General features: G+C 42.3%; 4 protein-coding genes across 4 annotated transcripts; 3 read left to right on the plus strand and 1 right to left on the minus strand.

The window, feature by feature from the left end:
• The first annotated feature begins 619 nt into the window (after positions 1–619).
• Positions 620–4,043, plus strand: eif3f (eukaryotic translation initiation factor 3, subunit F). The gene is made up of 8 exons (XM_053438566.1): positions 620–776; positions 1,171–1,241; positions 1,786–1,865; positions 1,949–2,086; positions 2,182–2,273; positions 2,464–2,600; positions 2,823–2,936; positions 3,333–4,043. The coding sequence occupies exons 1-8, from the start codon at positions 665–667 to the stop codon at positions 3,408–3,410; spliced, it is 822 nt and encodes a 273-aa protein (XP_053294541.1). The 5' UTR covers positions 620–664; the 3' UTR covers positions 3,411–4,043.
• Positions 3,930–4,796, minus strand: LOC128454957 (MICOS complex subunit MIC26). The gene has a single exon (XM_053438570.1). It carries the CDS (start codon positions 4,788–4,790, stop codon positions 4,182–4,184), a length of 609 nt encoding a protein of 202 aa, XP_053294545.1. The 5' UTR covers positions 4,791–4,796; the 3' UTR covers positions 3,930–4,181.
• An 825-nt stretch (positions 4,797–5,621) lies between these two features.
• dnaaf6 (dynein axonemal assembly factor 6) lies at positions 5,622–7,773 on the plus strand. Its single transcript, XM_053438569.1, has 6 exons — positions 5,622–5,819; positions 6,361–6,427; positions 6,513–6,618; positions 6,741–6,837; positions 7,254–7,339; positions 7,555–7,773. Exons 1-6 carry the CDS (start codon positions 5,721–5,723, stop codon positions 7,682–7,684), a joined length of 585 nt encoding a protein of 194 aa, XP_053294544.1. The 5' UTR covers positions 5,622–5,720; the 3' UTR covers positions 7,685–7,773.
• A 1,618-nt stretch (positions 7,774–9,391) lies between these two features.
• Positions 9,392–20,921, plus strand: pip4p1a (phosphatidylinositol-4,5-bisphosphate 4-phosphatase 1a). The gene is made up of 7 exons (XM_053438568.1): positions 9,392–9,516; positions 10,544–10,737; positions 12,625–12,731; positions 14,948–15,053; positions 17,034–17,086; positions 18,182–18,272; positions 20,778–20,921. The coding sequence occupies exons 1-7, from the start codon at positions 9,399–9,401 to the stop codon at positions 20,919–20,921; spliced, it is 813 nt and encodes a 270-aa protein (XP_053294543.1). The 5' UTR covers positions 9,392–9,398.
• Positions 20,922–23,164: the final 2,243 nt, after the last annotated feature.

Genomic DNA, 23,164 nt, shown 5'->3' on the forward strand with positions numbered 1-23,164 from the left:
ATCATCATTCATGTTAGGGCATTGGAACATGTATTACTTTATGTTAGACATGAGTATTTATATATTTGTTCTTTGTATGTATTTGAATCTGTTTTGTTGTGTTTTATCTGGAGCCTGAGGCTGGATAATAAATATCATCACTGATGTGTTTGGATTCTTCATTAACAAAGTCATCATGTGTTGCTGCTTAGGTGATGACTACTTGTAAAATTCAGACTGAGGGTCCAGATAAAACACAACACATTAAAGATTAGAATACATATAAAAAGAATAATAATAAATATTAATGATGGTGATTAGAGTAATTTATAGTTATATTATTCACTGATACATCAACTTCTGCTGATCACATTGTCTCATTAGAATCAGTTACGTGATAAAATATATATGTTAAGGTTCAGTGTGGACCTGCTCCAGAAGTTCATTTAAAGTATATTTAAAGATAAAGACCCCTGTCTAAGGTCAATAATACAACCGTTTGTACAATTTAGATGATTATTAAAAACATCAGTCGGCATGTTTTTAATTATATTTCTGACACTAGTTAATTTCACCTACAGTTTACACACTGGACCTTTAAATTAAAAACCCGTTATTCTCCCTCCGGCCACCAGGGGGTGGTATATGTCACGGGTGAAGCCGGTGTCCCTTCCTCCTTTCCAAGATGTCGGTTTACGGGCCAGTGGTGAAAATTCACCCCGTCGTCCTCGCTTCTATCTGCGACTCGTACGAGCGGAGAAATGAGGGAGCGAGCCGTGTGATCGGGACCCTGCTGGGTAAGCGGAGCGTTCAAACCTCCACCCCGCCGGTGGGTGAGGCCGTCTCGGTCAGGACCCGGTGATGCGCAGCTAGCATCTTTTAGCTCGGCTGCTAACGCACGCTGGCCTTGGCATTAGCCGCGCGCAGCTAGCCAAACAGCTAGCAGCTCCACCCGCTAACAGCTGGATGTCTGTTCTGTGGTTAAAATCAAACTGGTTATGTTTATTAAATATGTTTCCATCACTCATGTGTTGTTAGAACACGAAGCAACCGGGACCGGACGTTGTTATCATCGCCGTCAGTGATAGTTCGTCATGATTTTAGTCTGTTGCCTAGCTAGGAAGCTAACCAGGCTAAGATGACTAAATACAAACAGCGCTCGTGCTAACCTGCGTCTCTTCTGCTCCTCAGGAACTGTTGACAAACACACGATCGAAGTGACCAACTGCTTCTCTGTTCCCCACAATGAGTCCGAGGATGAGGTGCGTTGTGTAGTCAATCCTTCTGTGTGATGTTGTGAGTTTTATACTGTTTACCATGTTCAACATGTAGTGAACGCCAGTGGAAAGTCACTGATGGTAATCTGCACATGGTTTAAACAGTAAATGTTGTTATGCAGCAGGAGGTTCGTTATCAAGTTAATTGAGTTGGAATGTCCCAAACCCTTTGAGAACAATTCAGTTATTCTGTCCATTTAGGAGAAGAATATATAAACATCTAGAATGACTGTACTGGATGAGTTGTAAGACAGTGGATTTCTACTATGGACAAACCAAAGTGTCATGGATGATCGTGACTTGTTGACATTTTTCATTGATTCCATAATACCTGTATAATTACCCCAGGGTCTCTTCTTCTCGTACTTTTTAAAAGAAGTTGTAGCTACAATATCTAAACAAAAGAAAAACAGAAAATATACTTTGTTCAGACAGGTTGTGATGATTATAAATGTGGTTGAACTCGTTAAATGTTCAGATCTTTGCCACTAAATGACACATGCTTAAACTGAATCCTCCTTGTCAACAGGTGGCCGTGGACATGGAGTTCGCCAAGAACATGTACGAGCTCCACAAGAGGGTGTCACCCACTGAGGTCATCATCGGCTGGTGCGTCGCTAAACCACATCTGGAATTCCAAAGAGTGTATTAAGAGGAAAAAGCTTTTCTAACAGAGACATCTTTCCTCACAGGTACGCCACAGGCTTTGACATCACAGAACACTCAGTGCTCATCCATGAGTACTACAGCCGTGAGGCCACCAACCCCATCCACATGACCGTGGACACCGCGCTGCAGAGCGGCAAGATGAACGTCCGCGCCTATGTCAGGTTGGTTGATCTTCCTGTCTGTGGCTCTTTGTTTGAATGCTCCACTGCTTTTACCACTGATGGTGAATCTGACAGCATCGTTCTCCCTCGTACAGTGCGCAGATGGGTGTGCCAGGAAAGACCGTTGGTGTGATGTTCACCCCACTTTCTGTGAAGTACGTCCAGTTTGACACCGAGAGGATAGGCGGTAAGAATACACCGAATAAATTGGGATCACAGTTTGAAGCACAAAATCTTTCCTGATGAGATATCTGTGATCTTCAAATGACTCCTTGTCCAACTTGTCATGTGGTTTCATGCTATGAGCCATCCTTGAGTTTTAGCTTTTTCTTTGCTCTGAGTAGTTCAGTAGTCTTAACGGTCCTTCTCTGTTGCAGTGGACCTTCTCCAGAGGACTCGTTTGGCTCCCAGTCGCACCAAGGGGCTGACCTCCGATCTGTCCCAGGTCGCTGGGTCCGCTTCACGGGTGCAGGACATGCTGACCACCATGCTTGCGTACATCGATGATGTGATGGTGAGCATTAAAGTTCCTGTATGGTCTGTAAGGGAGAACACAAACCCTCCCCATGTATATAACACAATCCCAACGATGAGACGTTACCTGCTGCTGTTGGTTTTCCTGGTCGGACTCCAGCTGTTAAATTATTTAGTAATACGACGTCTCTGTGGAGATCTGTGTGAAGTACTCAAGTTTTAACTCTAACCGCTGCTTTAACTGTTGTTCGATCTGTCTCAGTCTGGTAAGGTGGCGGCAGATAACAGTGTGGGCCGTTTCCTGATGGACCTGGTCAACAAGGTTCCCACCATCCCAGCGGAGGACTTTGAGAACATGCTCAACTCCAACATCAACGTAAGTTCTTTTCACCGGCCGGAAAAACCTGCTGCTGTTGCTGCTGGTTGTTTTTCCTCGTTGGATTTAGAGCATCTCCGTCAGCCTTCAGTTTTTCTTTAATCGCTGCACTCAGGCTTGTTCTTTGTACAGTGGCACTCCCACTGATTACAGAAAGCATTTAATCAGGAAGCATTTAGGGCGCCGGTGCTCAACTGGCGCTTTGTCTCTCGACCCACTTTACCCAGCACTTGTGTTTGAATAGCAGGAGCAGTGGTTGTTAAAGCTGTTGTTAGGACACTTGTAGTCACCATGTGATCTTTAACTTGTGTCTCCTTGCAATGCTGTTAGGATATTTTACTCTTTTACCCATATTTCTTAATAACAAAATGCCAATGCTCTGTTTTGTCATTGCAGGACCTGTTGATGGTGACCTACCTGTCGAATCTGACCCAGGCACAGATTGCCCTGAACGAGAAGCTGGTGCTGCTCTGAGGGGATTGCTTAATTTAATTTTTGTACACTTTTTTTTTTTTTTGACTGAGATGAAGAATAAAGATGTTAAACAGTCATAACGTTCTATTTCCCTCTGGGTTCCAGGTATTGTTTTAATCATAATGTTATTACAACTAACACAGTTTAGTCTCCACAAAGGGCTAATGAACTTTACAGGAAGGGATATATTGCTAATTTGATCTGGCTCGTTGAATGAATGTTACTGATTTCAGTTTGAGACAGCTCATATTGAACACTGTTAACTCTATGTATTGCTGACTGTGGTGTTCAGCCTCTACTTTTTCTCTATTCATGGATTATTTGGACTGTAAAACATCACAATAAGCAGAAAGTATAAACAAATTGACCGTTTCTTTTGTTTCGTCAGATCAAGAGATGATTGTTTAATTTAGCTGCAATTTTTTGCTGTTAAGCTTGAACTGCTAAATGTTTTAAGTTAAGGCAGAAATGCTGGCAAAATGGTTTTTAAACTATCAAGTAATATAGGAAACTGGTGTAGATAGTTGATTCACTTTAATCTTGATTGACATGTGACCTTTGACAGAATTAAGAGCAGCAACATTTTATTGTAAGACTATTTATTCTTTACATAAATATACATTCAAATCAGTGGCAGAAGTTTCTCATTTGATGGCAAACCCCCGGTGAGGCTTAGTGCAAAGAGTGGGCATGAGAGTCAGAGTTTAGAGCCGGTGCGAGGAGCTGCTCTCCGGCTTCTGATTGCTGAGACGCTGCGGGGTCGTCCTGCGCTCATCGGGGCTTCGCTTCGGAGTCTGCGGCCTTCGCCCCTTTGCTCTGCGGCTTCACCATCTTCTCCACGGCCGCGTACCCCTGAACGGCCCGGTCGTATACCGAGTCCCCGGCGGACCTGGCGATGGCGGCCGCTCGCTCCGGGTAGTAGAGGGAGGTGCTCAGGGTCACCAGGCCGGCCGGGTACAGGAGCCTCTTGGTCCTGGATCCTCGGGCGAGCAGCAGCCCCAGGACACCGGTCAATCCGATGACCCCTGCCCGGGGGTAGAAGCCCTTCGGTGGGTCATTCAGGTAGGAGTAGGCGTCGTGTCCTCGCCGGAACACGCTGTGAACTCTGGGCTGGATTCTGCTGTACGTGCCCTGCCACCAGGCGGCGTGCGGCTCCAGCAGCTTCCTGAGGGAGGCCACGCTCTGCTCCAGCTGACCCGCCTCGGGCTCCTCGTACCCGGGTCGCTGCGGGGGATCCGCGTACAGAGACAGCTCGTCCCGGTTCAACACGGAGCAGCTCTCCGCCTCATTCTCTCGGTCCCCGGCGGCAGCAGCACGGACGGTGACCGGTAACAGACCCAGAGTCCCCGGCATGACACCGCTACCTGTCACCTTCAACATGATCCCCCACGGCCGTGCGTGCACTACGGTGTCCGGCAGGAGTCACTACTAATCACTCCGCCTTTCATCTGTGAGCACGTCCCACAAAGATATTTATAATGTTTATCATCCATTGACCTTAACATTATGTCTGGGCTTGTTATTAGGGCCTGAGCACAGAACCGGACAATTTATAACAGTTACTATAATAATTATATTTAGTTTAGTTGTTCAGGTGAAAGAATAACAATATTAATATTAATTAATATTTAATTTCAACCATGATTTATATAAAATAACACATTAATTGGGCAAATAATTATTTTTCAATCTGCTTTTATGTCACAGTGTAAGTGGTCATATATTCCTTTGATGTCTTCTGATAAATATTAATAAGATTTGAAGAGAAAGACACGTGTTTGACCTGAACAGATCTATAAGTGTGTATGTAGTGATAGTGATAGTGATAGCACCACCTACTGCCAGAAGGAGGTAAGCTTCATTTTACAACATTATTTCGATTTACATAAAATTGTCACCATATAGTTTTTACATTTTTATAAAAGACTTAATTAAGACATAATTATAAGTATAACACGGTTATTTATCTCTTAAAGTTATTTAATTATACTGAGTATAGTGTGTGAGTAAGAGCACTTTGTTATTTATGTTTATTTATTTATATTCCATGTTATTATATATTAATTAAAGAATTTATTTTTACTACGCAGTGCATTATTTCCAATGTTAGTGTTTTGTTTTTATTTCAATTTTTTTGGAAGGGCATTTCTTCTGGTCTGTGACGTCACTGGTTCACGTGACAACTCCAGAGCCTGCTCGTCGCCAGGGGAACGGAGAACGTCAACAGCTCTGACGCGTTTCTGCGTCTGTTCCTCATCCGGGATTAAAACAGCGTCAATTGATTTTTCTGGGATTAAGGAAGTTTTGTAAATGGAGGGTTTTGTTTCCTCCGCTCAGAGTTTACAGGCTCTGTCTGCTCTGTTATCCACTGGGCAGGAGGAAGAGGAAGATGAAGAAGAAGAGGGCAGAGTAAGTTCAGTGGTGGAAGAATCAGTCACTTCTCGTTTCCAATTTGTGTAAATATTGTGTTTTAAGTACATTTCTTCATTCTAAATGTAGGTGAAAGTATTATCAGTGAAATGCAGCTTCTTTTAGATGCATTATTATTATTGGATTATTATCACTGATGAACACAAGCAGAATTGTATCATCACAGTTGGTTGAAGCAAAGCTCATATTTACTTATTACACTTGTAGTTATTTTATAGAGATGCATCATAATTAATCTGCAAAGTAAAAACTAAAAATGTAAAATAAGTAAAAGCTCCCACTAGAAAATAAAAATACTCAAGTAAAGTGTCCTAAAGTACTTATTAAGTTATGTACTTGTTTAAATCTACATCACACCACTGGATATGTTGTTCATATTTATTATGTGTACGTCTCAAATAGATGAATAAGTATAGTTTTCCTCTATAGAACTCTCTAGTTCCAGAATGACTGGATGCCATGTATTGGGATTTGAATTTGCACACAGTGATTAATTGACATCATCTGTTCATCTCCACAGAAGGGGACAGCCCTCGCAAAGCTGGGTCCTGGAAGCATTGGTCCCCCACCCACAAAACATAAAGAAGGTAATACATCTGAATTTGTATTGTTATAGAAACACAGAGTCAAGTTACAAACTGTTTATTGATGTGTGTGCTGGTGTTTATTCAGTGACCACTGCCTGTGTGACGAGGAACAGTAAAGATATCTGGAGCGAGGAGGAGGTCGCTGACGGCTCCCAGTTCGATGATCTGACCGACCTGCGGCCGCAGCCTGAGTGAGACCATCACTTTCCTCTGTTTGCTTGTTTGAGCTTCTTCTTTGTGTTCTATCCGATCTGGAGGGATTCTAATGAAGTGGATCCTGAACTTATAGTTTTCTTGTACCCTTGGTGTCCAGGTATGAAATAATCCTGAAGCAGAGCGTGGGGACAGAGGATGTCTTCTTGGGCTTGAGTGGAAAGGATCCATCGTCCATGTGCTGTGAAGCCATACTGGTACTTCAAACTAAACACAAAAACCTACAATGAAAGGAGCAGAGACATGATTGAGAAGCTGGAATGACATAACATGAATATGGATTCAGTGGATTCATTTAAAAAGTTCACTTTCATTCTCCAATAGGCGAAATAAAAGTAATAAACAGTATAAAAATGTTAAATAGACAAAAAAACAACTTTAACAGAATTATGAAGGGAAATACAGAAAGATTAATTGTTTAAAAATCTGATTGAATAAAGACTAAAAAATGTTTCCCTATAGTTTTCATCCTTAACTAGTTTTTCATTCTCTTTATCAGACCTTGCAAATTTGAATTGCTTGGATATTTAACCCCAGTAATATGTGGAACTCCTTTAGAGTTAGTCTGCGCTGTGTGAAATATTAAAGAGGCTGACTTCTTTCCTCCCCGCAGGTGAAAATCAAACTGCCAGACACTAAAGCAACAGATGTGGTCCTGGACGTACAAGAGAAGTTCCTTGATCTGCGGACGCCAAAGCAGTAAGAGACGCTTTGAAAATGTTCTCTTTAATTTTGAATCCCCCCGAGAGGAGGCAACTGCAGTTCAGACCAAACGCTCCAGTTCCCAGACGTTTCCTTTTAATCAGAGCTTCACATATTCTGATTAGAGCTTTGATTGGTGCTCTGCTCAGCTCTGAACCTCTTTCTCTCTCGTCCTCATTAACCTGCTTGTCTTCTCACCCCCCCCCCTCCAGCAAACTGGGTCTCCATCTCCCAAACGCCGTCCACAGACACGAGGGCAAAGCTCAATTCTTCAGCGAGCGAGAGGAGCTGCAGGTGACGCTGATGGTGAAACGGCCCATGGATTTTATCAACATGCAATAAGACAGAATGAGAATGTCCCCATGAGTATTCAGAGGAAACAGAAAATAAGTGATGGAGACATAAACTGTCTATGTGAAGAGAAATGATCAGTGTAGATCCTGTATGATTCCTGAAAGTCTCACATGTAAATGTTGAGTTCAGGCTGTTATTACGTGTATCACCACTGATTGTAGGAAATATTTATATGATGGTTTTTCCAATAAATATTAAAAATGCTCTCCCTGTGTCTGAGTGAGTTTTCTAAACTGAGAGTGAATGGTTATTTGTCTCTATGTGTGTTTGTCTCCCCTGCAATACGCTGGCTGTGTCAGCTGATATAATGGACGCATGATAACTTTTAATCTGCAAAGTAACTTCCAACTCCAGTTTTTAAATAAATACTGAAATTAAATTTTTGCATAATTTCACCTTGAAATGTGTTTAAATTCCAGGATGAAACTGAATTGTGGTTTTAGTTGGCTCAGGAAACACTGCACAGATAGAGGCAGGAATAACTTTCACTAAATATCTGCAGACTCTGAATTCAAATGTCCTGAAGTCAAACAAGAATGTTAAAGTGAAAGTTTCTTATTATCAAAGCTCAAACTACCTGATGATGCACACACTGATGTCTTCACTGACCCCTGACCTGAACATCACTTCTCCTACAAGCTCCTGAAGACCTTCTCTGTGACTCTGTGGTGGTAAATATCTTCTCTAGTCACAAGCATCTCCACAGCTGACAGGAAGAGACTGGACAGACCCAGAGGAGGAGAATGAGAGCTGAGTGGTTTTCTTTTGGAGAACCAGTCCTCCTGCAGGACACCATCACAGCACTGGGCACCAGTAACAGTATCACAGGTGGATCCCTCCTCCTGCTGCTGCTCAACCAGTTCTGCTCCCAGTCGACCACGTGCACCATATCTCACTCTGCATTTTAACTAAATCAACAGTTTAATAATCATTTTCTACTCATCTCTATATCACATCAGATATAATACTGTTGCACTGTATGAATTTGGTATATGGTGAACATATTTATTTGTCTTATAGTTCCTAGTGTCTGTATTGTATTTTTTACACATGTATTACATATTTAACTTTGCTGCTATAACCTGGTTAATGTCCATATATTGGGATTAATAAAGTACTATCTGATCTTATCTATATCTTAACTCTGTGGGTGGATCTTAAACATGTATCATTCCATAATTAGCTTAGTTCCTTGTGTTTGTATTTTATTACATATTTATTACCTATTTCACTATTTCCTATACATCTATATCTTATCTGATATTATCTCAACTCTGTGGGTGAATCTTAAACATGTGTAATCCCATAATTATCATTTTGTTCACCTATTGTTAAAGTTAATGTGAATTTTCACTTCAAACTCTCCAAAATATGTAATTTTCCTGGAAAAGACCAAACTTTTCCACCAAGTAAAACAAGACTCTACAGTTGTTGACTTAGTGAAAATCATTAAAACACATTTGATTAAACATGCATAAAGTTGAGTCTGGCGATGAGGACTGGGGGGGGGGGCAGACCAGTGAGAGGAGCCGCCGCCCCCCCCCCCGGAGCGCCGTTACCGCAGCAGCAGCAGCAGCAGCCGCCGAGGCGGTGGTGTGATCATGTGACGCCTGCGTTTCCGACACAACAATACAAACACCGAGTCGGTCCGCGTCCACGCTCCCACTCGCTCGCTCCCCCTCCCCAGCGCCTCGCTCTCGGTATGGCGGACGGCGAGCGGTCCCCGTTACTATCCGACCTGGGAGATGGAGCTCTCGGCAGCGGTAACGGCGGAGTGTCTCCCGGCGCGGCGCCCTACGGTGTGCCCACCAAACCCCTGAGTGAGTATCCCCGGTGCCCGGCGCTCCGCCCGACTCCCAGCCGGAGCTAGCCTAGCTGCAGCTAGCCTAGCCTAGCACTGACTGGGCATTCTGGGTACCCGGCTAGCTCAGCTGTGACAGCCACAAAGAACCGCCTGCGTGTGTCCGTGTACGTGCAGGATGTGATGCCAGCTGTCGGGTTGTTTTTATGAACAACTCCCGGTGTATTTAATAAACTGTTTTTATATCATAATGATGCTGAAGGGAATCAGCCCTGAGCTAACTAGCTAGCTAACCTAGCAGCCGCTCTTAGCTAGTAGCTTGCCAGCTAGCTGTGCTGATCTCCGGCACAGCTTTCAGGTTAGCAGCTCAGATATATCATCTCTAAACTGTATTTTATTCACAAACATTTAACTCATTGCACGTTTTGCAGCAGCTGGCTGGTTCCCACTGTGCACACAAGCTAGCTCAGTGCAGCGCTCAGGCAGCTAGCATCCCAGAAACACCTGATGTGATTGACAGGGATGAGAGCCGTGATGGAGGCTGCTGCTGAAGGCTGCAGGACGCAGCTGCGACCAATGGCCGCTCAAAGAGGGAGGGACTGTGTCGTTAATGGAAGAAGCCTGAGATATGACTCTTAATTATGTTTTGCCCCCTCAAGCTGCTCTGAGATCTGCTGGCCTGGTGTGTCCTGTGCAGGGATCAGACTCTGTGTTGCATCAGATTTGCTGACAGAAGTGTGACCAGCTCAGTTTCCCTCTGACTCTGACAAACACACAGACTCCTGTTTGTGTTGAGACTAAACACGGCTCAGCATTCCTGGAGTGTTTTCCCTCCAAAGCTCCTTTCAGTACAACTCGAGGTGAAATCGTATTACCCAGTTAATCGTATCGTAAGAAGTTACTCGTCATGGGAGTTGAGGCAACTCTTTGTGACTGCTGGTTCCTTCTCAACAATCCTTCATTTGTCACTCACTGCTCCTGCTGCTGTTTTATTCACTGTCTTTCTCCTCCCTTGTCCCCCGTCCCCTGTCCCCTGTCCCATCCAGGCTTTCCCCCGTTCCCCAGCCCAACTCAGCCCTCGTTGCTCCTCGGGGAGGATCCTCCACCCTACTCCCCGCTCACCTCCCCGGAGAGCGGCAGTGCCCCTGTTATCAACTGCAGGGTGTGTCAGAGCCTGATCTCCGTGGAGGGCAAGATCCACCAACACGTGGTGAAGTGTGGGGTCTGCAATGAAGCCACGGTACGTTTTTTAATGGAATATGTATAACACATACACAGCCTACATGTATACTGCATGCAACACACTCGTATTGGAAAATAAACATGTCCAGTATCTTCCATTTTCAACGTCGCACAGGGTGTGTTAGGTTAATCCTCTAATACTTCCACCTCCATCTTGTCACAAATGATGCTATAAATGACTCAAAGTAATGGAGACTGACATTTTTAATAAAATCCAACAGATTCAGTATCAACATTACTTTGGATAATCCCCAGAGCTCACAGTGAGGTCACTAATGGTCTCTGTAATCCCTGTGAAACTTTGTCTTGAAAAGTTGTTCCAATAAAACAGTTCTCATTAACCAACCCTTTGAATAATCAGTGCATAGTGTTTAAACGTGAGGGGAACTTCAATGTAATTAGTGCGATTGGGATTCTGTCAGTTTCCACCATGTTGGAAATCAAGTGGCTCATTTGATGACTGAAAACAAAGAGCTGATTTTCCATCACAGACACTAATCACTGCTCTGATTTGGTTTATTGGTCCTCCTTCACATAATATGATTGCATTAACATTTCTATAACTTTAAAGGCAAAATTCATTCCAGATTTTCTTAGACAACATATAGAGGAGAAGCACGTGTAATTACTTTACTAATTAATGGCAGAACTAATTGGATTTCTAATTTACACTAAACAAAGTTTAAATTTGATTTAATGGATATTTGAGTATAGATATTATGAAGGTGATGTTGTGAAAAGCTAATCATGAAATGAAAATCGAATACAGTCCAACTCATAATATTAGCTTTCACTCCCACAGCAGATTTATGTGATGTCCATAACAGAGCAGATCTGGTTCCTGAGAGTTTACTGATGCAGTGGAGAGACACCCATCACCAGACAGACAGCAGTCTTATCTAAAGCCCAGTGGAAGTAGCAACGTGTATGATGTTAAAACACGGATTCTCTCTCAGCGAACAATGGGCTCTACAAACGACTCTGGCCTGCAGTGTTATGTGAGCTAATGAGGTGATACAGAGAAAGTTGCCCCAACAGTTGTAAACGGCCACAAACCTTGTAAAGAATAGAATTGTCAAATTGAACAGAAGGTGTAGCAGCTGTTTCGAGTCCCTGTGAAACTCGTGTAGTGAATTTTAAATTTAATTCCAAACGGCAACAGCAGATTTCAAATGTACAAGTTTCTCCTTATCAAATCCAAGTTGGTAGCTTAAACATTTCTGAAGCCTTTTGTCTTTGTTTCTCTCTCTGTTGTTATTGTGATTATTGAAATTAGAAGCATCAAAGCACTTTTCTAACGGCTATTTTACCAGAATTTGTGGAACTGACAACCGATTGTCTACAAACACGCCGGTTATAATTTATCTCGCTACACTTGGCTGTGGGAAAGACTGTGGATACCAACTGTCTCTGTCTGTAGTCTGAGAGATAATGTTTCATTTTGAAGGTTATTCTCCACTCGGCTACTTCACCTTATCTTCAAATATAGGAAGGTGTCAGTAATTCTGGGACTCTGATATTTCTTCTTATCCTCCATCCATTATGGTCTTGAAAAGTCTTCAATCTAACCTGTGAAAGCTCCAGAATCCCTGTTTACCTCTTTTCTTTACCTCATCTACTACCATGACTCAGGAGGAGCTGTTAAATTAGATCTTCTAGGCCACTTGTGGAGTAACAAGCAGAAACTTAGGTATCCTTGTACTTTACTCCCATCCCTCTGTTCCTAACCTACAACTACATTACAGCTGTTTCTCTAAGATACATACTCCCTCATGTCGTATCACATAATTCTGGTCTATCAAGAATAATTGGGTTGTTATTTACCCCTATTTTGTATTTGTCGTCTCACCTCTACTGTCTTGTGTGTCTCTGCCTCCCTCTGCAGCCCATTAAGAACGCCCCAGCAGGGAAGAAGTACGTTCGCTGCCCTTGCAACTGTCTGCTCATCTGCAAAGTCACTTCCCAGAGGATCGCCTGTCCCCGACCATACTGGTGGGAAATTCATACTCAACCTATGTGTGCGTGTGTGTGTGTACATGCTGTGTATTAGTGTGTCTATGTGTGAGAGAGAGAGAAGTGTAGCAGAGGAAACAAGGTGCAGTGGGAGTAACAGTACCTCAATTAAGACTCTGCTCCCTGCGCAGCTTACATGCAGTGCTCAGTGAGCGGGACGAGGAAATAACAGCCTCATTAGAACAGCTGCATCATGGGTTTCACTTCTGCATGTCCTTCATATTATGAGAGGTGTAGCTTTCTGGTTCACACACTGTGTGTGTGTTTTTCACACCCATATTTTATTCACAAATGGAAATTATTTAGATTTAATTTACAGTCAACACAGAAAAAACACAAAAGTAAACGGGCACTCAGTAGAGTTCATACCCAACAGTTTCCCATTAAGACCTGAAGCCCCACATTCAAAAACCCAGTGTAAAACCTAAACACTGTTTTAAAACAACCACCTTAAGCCTGAGCTGACAGAACGTCCAATGTTCACAAAAACATTAATTTGTCAACCTCCGAAGCAGATAGACACATGAAAGAGAAAATCTGACTGAGCTTTGTATCTGGTCTAAAGGGGTTTGATTCACTAGATCTGGATTTTTATTGATTCTCCAAATTGCACGCACTCAGATATCAGTCCCCAGAACTTGACTGATTTTCATCAGGAACCATGAATTATTCATGGGGAAATCAGCGAAAATGTGGAAAAACAACATAATGACAAAGTAAGTTGGGGATAAAAATCCATTATATGTTTCCGACCCGCTCCCAAATTTAACAGATTCTTCCTTGGGTCACGCCTCACCCCTTCACAAAATTCCACGGAAATCGGTCGTGTAGATTTTGTGTAATCCTGCTGACAAACAAACAAAAACATAACCTCCTAAGCGGAGGTAATTAATTCAGTATCGTTCTGCTTTAATTATTCTTTAAATTCCTGCTGTGTAGCTACCAGCCATATGCACATTTAGCAAATCCATTCACATTATCATATCAGAGGGCAGAATGAGCACAGAAGCCACAGATCACAGTAAACCAGGAAAGTTCCAAAGTCGTGCTATAGATCAGTTGTGTAGCGTTTTGTTTTTATTATTCCGGGACATAAATAAAACATCACAGGGCTGATGACAAGTTCACATCTAGTTTGAGAAAGAAAAGGGAGATTTCCTTTGTCCTCTGTCGGGAAACTTGCTGAGTGAAAAGCAGCACATCAATTCTTCCAGGTCAAAGAGATGCCAATGTGTTGTGTTTTTTATCATCACAAACACACGGCTGATGTCACAGAGAAATGCTCGGCTCTGGCAGCTCATCTGAACGTCACGCTGCCGCAGTCGGGTGTAATTGCTCAGAAAGATAAGATTCCCTTGTTTATGCTCGAGGCATAAAATGAGCAAGAGCAACATTTTTAGCCATCTCTCTTTTTTGTTTTTTTCTTTCTTTAATCTTCGGCTGCTATTGAAATTTGTGTCATGTTAAACTGTAAATTGTAAATATCTGAAATCTATAATTTATCTGTCAGCGTCAGTGCTGATCACAGGGTTGGACTCGAGGCTAATTGAGGTCTGCATGTTAATCAGTGGCAAGACATTATTTCATGAAATGTGCCATTTTTAACAAAGATATTACTTATACTCTTAAACCAGTCATTTCTTTGATGTTATTGTACATTTAATGCCTTTCAAACAAAGTGCGAATCTTGTTCTTATCACTTATTTCTGTTTAATCTTTCCTTTAAATCACTGGATCTGACAAACACACTTGTGCTTTCATAGCTGAGAAGTGGGATTTATCTTGACTCTGATGCAGCTGTCCCCGCTCTGGTTTTTACTTCATCCGACCACAGGTTGTCCATTTTAATAAAGACGTCCTTAAAAGCTGTAAATAATCCCCAAAGGCCCCCTTTCCCAATTTAAACTGCTCTGTAGAATTCATTTTCACTGTTTTGCATTCAGTCCGGGTCAGTCAGACTAAACCAGACACATCGACGTGCTGTGGCCTGATCACTGACGCTGAGTGGTTGTCTGTTGTCTGTTGTGGTCGGTTGTAGTAAAGCAGCGTTAGTGGTAATGATGAGGATGAGCATGATCTGTTGCTGCTGTCGTTTCCACATCAGCAGAGTGAAGCTGCTCACGTCAAACACTGAATAATATCTTGACTCATCGGTGGTGTGGACGCCGACTGAATGTGTGTCTGTCTCTTCACAGTAAGAGGATAATAAATCTGGGTCCAGTTCATCCTGGTCCTGCCAGTCCTGATCCCCAGCCAGCCGGGGCCCGCGTCTCCTGTGGACACTGCAGCAACACCTTCCTGGTAACTCAACTTTTCTTTGTTTTTAACATTTTTCGACATAATTAAACTAGAGTTAATGGAATTGTTTGATTTTGGGGGAAATTTGCAGATTGGCTGGAAGATTGATGCATAATTTGCACAAATGAGAGACGCACAGGTCCTTTTTAATTTAATGCTTAGAAATGTCCCAACTTATTGTAAGACTAAACCAAAACAAATATCCCCTGAAGGTGAAAATCTCAAATCTGGATCACAGACCAAATCCTTCTTGACCTCAGAGTTCAGCACATGGTCCAAAATCCTTTGAGCTCAAATGTCCACGTCTGAGCTTTTCTTCCTTTTGAGACTTATGCTTTTCACAGCCCTGAGATTTAGAGCCGTGTAAAGACTTGAGACTTTAGAAAGAAGGTGAAATGCATGTGCTTCACTGATGAAGTGCAGACGGCTCCCTGTCCCAGTGGCCGCTCGTCAGCTGACTAGGTCCCTGACTCACTCTCGATCCACTCGCATAATTAGTTTCTCTGACAGTCAACATATTACATTAGAGCAATGTGATATCCTTTTCTCTGGAGCGACAGATGGTAGCTGTTAAAAAAACGCTATGAGATAAGACCTTAGATATATCGTTAATATACAGAAGAGCAAATGAGCGTAGGTTTAAAAAAACAATTGACTCTAATTACTAACTTCAGCGTTTGTAGTATTGCTTTTATTTAAACTGACAGCAATTGATTACCATTATCAACCACTTTGGCAATCAGTAGGAACTCCGGCATCAGTGCAGCCTCAGTTAAAGTCTCTGGCACAAGTCTCCACCTCCTCTGTCTCAATGACAACAACCTATAAAAGACACAACCAACAAAATCACTTTCACTGTAGGAAGCCCAAATCAAATAAGAAGTGTTTTTGAAGAGTTGATGAATCGTTGTGCAAAGTAGCTGAATAATAAAAAACTGCTTTGACATTTTGGCTTCTATCAGCAGCTGAAAGATGCTGTGACAGTTTCAGGACGTGTGTGTTGTTAAATGTTTTGCTGCACAACTGAAAAGCCAAAAACCCCCGTTGCACCAGGCCAAGTAAATAAATGTTGAGTTATTGGTCGAGATCAATAATCCTATAAACCCTCAGCTGATATACTCTGGCCACTTTGTGCTAAAGGGAAAGTTAAAGTCTTAACTTACTCCTCTTTAACAATGTGTGGGACAGATAAAGATGGTTTGGTATATCTGCTGAAAGGAGAGGAGGGCGGCGAGGCCAGAGAAAGGGAAGAGATGGGCTGTAAACAGATGTGAGATAGATGGTTCAGAGTGTTTAGCATTCAGCTGGACCTTCCCCTCCTGCTCAGAGATACGGTGGCTGAATGAAAATACAGATCTGCTCCCCGGGTGGCGTCGCACTGAACCCTTTGTCACAGATTTAGTGATTAGGTTCTCCGTGCTCCTCACACGGCGTCTCCATCAGAATAAGAAGAATGTACAGCACGCACCGTGGATTGTGTTCTCATAAACACACCTGAGCGTCAGGGAGGGAGCTAAATGTCTACACCCTGAGAGAAAGCCATTTTTCTTTATCATGTTTTTTTTTGTATGGTAAGCAGCACCTGTTGGCAAGAACTGGGATAGTTGTATTAAATTTCTGAAAGTGTGTCATCAATCCAAGTGCAGCTGCAGGCGAATTTGAATAAGGTAAATAAGATTTGTATTGGCTGCGCATCATGTGTACGTGCAGTCAAAGTATCAGACACATCAGTGCAGATTTGCCTTGAACTGGCTTATAGTGGAGACATGTTGTTATTCATTTGATCAATTTGATTATTTAAGTCACTTATCTAGTATTGTTTGGTTCCAGCTTCTCAAACGTGAGGGTTGTTGCCTTTCTCTCGTTTGACGCAGAAACACTGGATATTGACATTTACATTTAATGTGATACTGAGAGTTTAAGTTTTGTTATCATCATCATCATCTTCAATGATCCCTCATCTTTTCTCTTTGTGATTCTCAGTGGACAGAGTTCACAGACCGGACGCTGGCCAGATGCCCACACTGCAGGAAAGTGTAAGTAGCCATAAGCAATAAATCCCTTTCACCACATCATGCTCACTGTACTTAAATAAATTGGATTTTTGTCTTTTACTTTTTATCTCAAGCTTTTTAAATAGAAAAACCTAAGAGTGAGCAGGTAGTGTCCTCGGGTTGTCTCAAGGACAGGACACACCGTTTTTTTGGGAATCAAACCTGTGGCATCCTTTTGTTACATTACAAACATTTCATGATGAAAAAGACATCTCATACATGTTGAAGATCCCAATGAAGACGTCAACTTTGTGTCAATGTGCTGTAAATGAAACATTGACCTTCATCACAGCGTAATTTAAATATCATGTCCTGCCTCCTGCTGCTTTACCCAGAAACCACCTCTCGCCTGAACTGCTGCATTTTTAATATATGAAAGGCAAACTCCACAAAATATCAAGAGCCAATTTGCCGGAGTTCATGTGAAAAAACAACAACAACAACCAGACTATAACATCATGAGGTTTCTGATCTGTAGGATTTAGCTCCATTTATATTTTGCGCCTCAGGAATTGTCTTTGAACTAACTTCTACTAATCACATTCCCCGAAACCACCGGTTCCATAAGCTTCTTAACGTCACGAGCAAAATGGCTGCAAAGTGAAATGTGCCAGTGTGTTAGTTGTGTCCCTGCAACAAGGTGACCGTAAGCAGTTTCTACAAACAGCTTCAGTCAGGAGATTTCAGCTCGTCACATCCAAAATAGCCTCAAGATGGATTGAGCCCCGACAGGTGCGGCTTGAATTTGAATTTCTGCAGGTGCATCGCGATCATCCGTCGTTTGTCTTTTCAGTCCTGCTCTTTCCTTTAGGCTGAATATAGATCCATAACATATACACACTCGCTGGTCCTGGAGAAACTTTTGTGCTTTAAAAAAAAAAAGGGTCCAAGTTAAATTTTTAACCACAATTCAGACGTCCCAGTTAGAAAATCAAAGATGTAAATAATAGTTTCAGGGTCCTTGTGTTATGATGCTGGCTCAGTGTCCTGTCTAATGGGACGCTTGGGTCCTGTCTTTTGAGTTTCATTTGAATTTCATCTCCTAATAAAGTTCTCTCCTCTCTCTTGGTCCTGCAGCTCCTCCATTGGTCAGAGGTACCCCCGGAGGCGGAGCTTGTGGTGTTTTCTACTCTGCTTGCTTTTTAGCATTTCCACCGCCGGGCTGATGGTGAGACAACACACTGACATCTGAGAGATTAAGACCTGTTCAGCCTTTAAAAGAGATTATCAATAACTGTCAGAAGCTGACAGAAGAAAATACAACTGATATCCATCAATTACTCTGAATCTGTCCTCCCCTTTTTACTTCTTCTACAGTTTTGCCATATGTCACCTCGTACTCTCCACTTTCATATGCACACAACCTGTCAGAACCCTTTATATTTTCTGTTATAGTTGTTGCTCTTATCTAAATTACAGTAGATCTGTTTTTAGACACCAGAAAGAGTAAGTGGGGAGTGCAAGAGTCTAAAAGTAGCTTTTGACCAGCAGAGGGCGCAAGATGAGCAGCAAACAACGTAAATCAGTGATGACAGGATACGTGTCTGCCAGCAGAGACAACAGTGACCTTTATTGTGAAGACAATAAATCTGCTGCTGTCGACAACGTTGCATAACGGTGGTTAAAAAAAATATATATATATCTCAACCTGGCACGAAAAGGTTTCAATTATAAGAATGGTTCAAGAGCCGGCGTCTGACAGATTAATCCTCAGAGATTTACATGTTTCAACAGGTGAAACTTCTTCCCCACGCTGAATTTAATCAGGAATGAGAAAGCAGTGGGTTTAAATGAAGGTGGATCAAACAGGGAGGGTTGAACTTAATATTCAAAATTCATAAAATCGACAGAATTGAAGTGTTGGAGAGCGTCCAGTTTCTCTCTCACTGTAGAACTGAAAATACGGCCTTTCGGAACTCATCAAACAAAAAGCTGCTCAACCTTTGTTCAAAAATGGGAAAACATGAATGAATCCAAGTGTTAAAAACAGGTCAACTGGACTTTGTTGAGTCCAGTTGACCTGAACCGGGGGGGGGGGGGAGGAAATCAGAAATCAAAGAGAGAGTAAATGGATGAATGTCAAACCCAAAACTGAATAACCAAAGAATTTGAATGTCTCAACCTTTTAGAGGAGACAGAAGCACGGAGGGAAAATGAGATTCGGCCTTGAATAGAAACTGTTGATCCAAGGTCACATTGACAAAATTAACATTAACACATAACGAAGATTAGGAATAAAGTTTTGGTTTTACAGTCCCTATAAGGACAGCTGTGCAAACCGGTGAAACCTGTATTCTCTGAAATGACCAGCAGGGGGCGACTCCACAATTTGAGAAAACTCAACTTCTCACTTGATTTATAAAGTCAAACATTTTCCTAAGAAGTTAATGGTCTCAACCTCTAGTTTCACGTCATGGATACATCCGATAGGTGCAGGTTCGACGGGTGGTGTATGAGGGCGTGGCCTCTCAGTCAGGCTCCACCCCCTTGCTCCACCAAATATGGTTACTTCTGTTTTAAAAAAAAAAATAAGATGGTGCTAAGGCTTCCAAACAGAAACTCACAAACCAAAGGGCGACACTGTGGGTTGACACCTTGGTGTTTACAAATATACACATACATATGGTATAAAGCATGTATGTATTTGTACGTGTATATATAATTAATCCACTGTTTAGTTTTGTCTGTCTTTTACCTTAAAGCATCAATCCAACAGAACCTTCTCTGCCTCTCGCCCTAAATCCCCTGCCTGTTGTTTCATTCTGTATATTACCATAATCTGTTGTTTGTCAACACAGGACCAAATATATATTCAGTATACGAGCAGTGCAACAATATGTTCAATCCAACAAGGTTCATTAACTCTTCTGATGTTTTATATCCGTATTAGCTTTGCTCCAGTGCTGTGACTTTCAAACCGTTCCAACTCGTATTTCCATATTGTCACGAAAATCCCCGTGGGTTCTCTCAAAGTCATTCTCGCCATCTTCATTAAATAATTTTGTTCTGAGCAGCTGCACACTTAATACTTGATGGGAGAGACGCTTCCTCTCTTAGCCACTCGCTGTTAAGTGTTGACGATGAGCTCTCTTATGAAAAATGTGCTTTAGAGACGTGAGATGAGCTGTCATCTCATCAGGTGGATTAATCTCACTCTGTGGATCCATGTGGGAGAGGGACTGTTGTCTTGTTAAGTGCTTTGTGTTGGATTAAGAGTTGTATAGAAATATTTTGCAGATCAATTAATAATCATTTTATATAAACGTTTCAGCTTCTCAAATGTTTGAATGGCTGCGTTTCCTTGTTTTACATTTATCTTTGCTGATATTGATATTAGGAAGTTACAAAAAACCTTAAACTTTATCGTTAACGACCATAAATAAAAAATAAAACACAATTATATAATGTAAAATGTAAACAGTCACCTTTTCTGCATTGTTGTTCTTATTTGCTGTTATATGATGCTGTTGAAATCATGATGAATGGCTCTGATAACACATTTAAAGACATTTTCAAACATAAGCACGTCTTTCTGGTTGGATTTGTGCTGGTTATAGCTTCATAACAAATCATAATGTGCCTTCATGTCTTTTAAAAGTCTTAAAGAGTGTCTTCTGAATATGTCCTCCTGTGTCCTCCTGTGTCCTCCTGTGTCTTCCTGTGTCTTCCTCAGGCCGGGACGTGGGTGAAGGCTCAGACCTTCCAGGGGATCTACGCCTCGTGGGCCGTGCTGCTGCTCCTGGTTCTCATCACCTTAGCCCGGGCCTTTTACTGGGCCTGCATGAGGGTCAGTCAGCCCCTCCAGAACTTCACATAGAGGCCCCCCCCCCCCCCCCCCCCCCCCCCCCCCCCCCACCTCCGACTCTGTGGCCCCCCTCGTCTCAACCCGCCAGGCAGGAGGAAAAAAGATGGCTTTAAAAAAAAAAAAGAAATCTGCAAAAACAGAATATTTATTTAAATCCAACTCCGGAAAAGAGAATGATCTTGTCCTCCTGTTCCCTCCCTTTTAGTCAGATGTGTTTCTAAAGGTGGCTGTATCCATCGGTAATCATGATGACGCGTATAGCCTAATGTTCTGTCGATCTATTCTAATCTCGTGGCCAGTGTGGGGTTCATTTTAGCGTTTTTAACACTTCTCCTCCCTCTTCCCCGGCGCTGTTGATTCCTTTTGGCTTCAGTCTGTGGCTCATCGGTTGCTCTCCCGACCTCTAAGACCAGGAACGCTTCACGTTCAAGTCTTAGACGTGAACAACCCGCTCCTTTTGTGTTTTTTGGGAGGAGGCAACTGTCGATTTTTTTTTTTTTCAGTCCTGATTTGACATTTGGTTTAATATTCCAGCATTTAGCAATTTTTTTAAACAAAAGAAAAAACATTTTCTGAAACGTGGCAAAGTCAGATGAAGCTGTGGGGAAAAGAAAGTACATCCACGCCAGCAGCAGACGTCTGGAGTAACTGACGGGACATCAGCCTCCTATTGTGAATCAAAAGATCAAGTAGGTGTTGAAATGTGTCTGAAAAATTGAATTCAGCCGTATGTGAAGGTAGCGTCTGATGTGTCTGAACTCAGTGTTTATGCTGAATTATCCCCCGGGACTGACTTTGATCCAAAGCAGCTTGAAAGCCTTAAACGGAGGTGTGATAGGAAGATTCAACACGCTCACACACACACACACACACACACACACACGCACGCAGCTACCTGAACACATATTCTACACATCAAAAAGAGGACGGTGTTTTAGAGTTGCAGCAGCTCCGAAAACCAGTTTCAGAGGAGACGTCCCAGCCTCCGTCTTCAAAGACAAACCAGTGAACAGATTTCCTCCGTGTCGATGCGTCCCCCTATTTCAGTAAAAGGACAAAAAAGTGACATGCACGCCACTTTGCATTCTGGTCCTGTTTGAGTGCAACAGAATCTACAGCGGCTTTTTCTTTGATCCAAAATTCACCCAACAAGTAAACTTAAAAAAAAAAAAAATAACCTTTTCTGATTCCTTTTATTTTAAATTTTTATATTTTCACTACCTGAATTGACACGAGAGACACGTTTTTCATTTTCGGAAAAAAGAGCAAAACATGAAACGGATCACAAAGAGCTATTGGATATCTGCCCCCCATACTCCCACACCCTGTGAGTATAAGGAGGGTTCCAGATTGGCAGCTCTGTCTGTTTCGGATCAGACCTTTTCAGGCCTGTCTGTGTGTTTTGCTGGTCGAGGTTGAATATGTTACAGAACCAGTACTTCTATACTGTCCTAAAACTTTGGATTTTACATAAAAATGTATCAAACTTCCTCAAATTGGCACGAAAATACCCTTTTCTCTGAATTATTTTAGTGTTTTGTTTGTCTCTGGGAACGTCTATAGTGAGAATCTGTCTTGATATTGTCCCTGAAGACGGAGACTGGTCCCGAGGTTTCTGATTGGTTGGCTGAAGATTGAGTGTTTCACCTAAAGGCCTCTGACAAAAGTAAAAGAGGAAACGCTCAAAGTGAGAGTGGGTCAGTAACATGAACACACACACACACACACACTACACGTTACATTCTCACGCTGCATATCTCCCGTGATGACTCATCTGTAGTTCTGAATGTGGTGACATTTTCCTTTTCTTATGAATTCTATATTTTTTTTTGTTCTGATTGTAAATATATTTGTTGTTTATGTACGATGGACGTGACTCAGCGAAATTGCGTTGCACTCCGAGCTTAACACAACTGCTGTGATCGCTGCCGACGTGTTTTTTTTTTTTTTTTTGTGTTTTATTTTTAAGAAGGTTATTTTTGCAACTCTTCACCTGTTACGTATTTAATGATTTGACAAACTACTAACCTAATAAGCCTCTGGACGCCCGGGCGTGTCCACATCTTAAAAAACACATCAACATAACCGCACCCACGAAGCATCCTGACGGGATCCCGCTCCCAGGCCATGACCTTTCTGGCGCTCGTGCACACAGACACACACACACACACAGCACCTTATACAGTAGAGAGGAAACACTGCATACACCGAGTTAGAGGAGCTGAAGTTACACTGAACTGAGCTCACAGGCAGTT

This window comes from Pleuronectes platessa, chromosome 13 (genome assembly GCF_947347685.1).
Source record: "Pleuronectes platessa chromosome 13, fPlePla1.1, whole genome shotgun sequence".
NCBI classification, from domain to species: Eukaryota; Metazoa; Chordata; class Actinopteri; order Pleuronectiformes; family Pleuronectidae; genus Pleuronectes; species Pleuronectes platessa.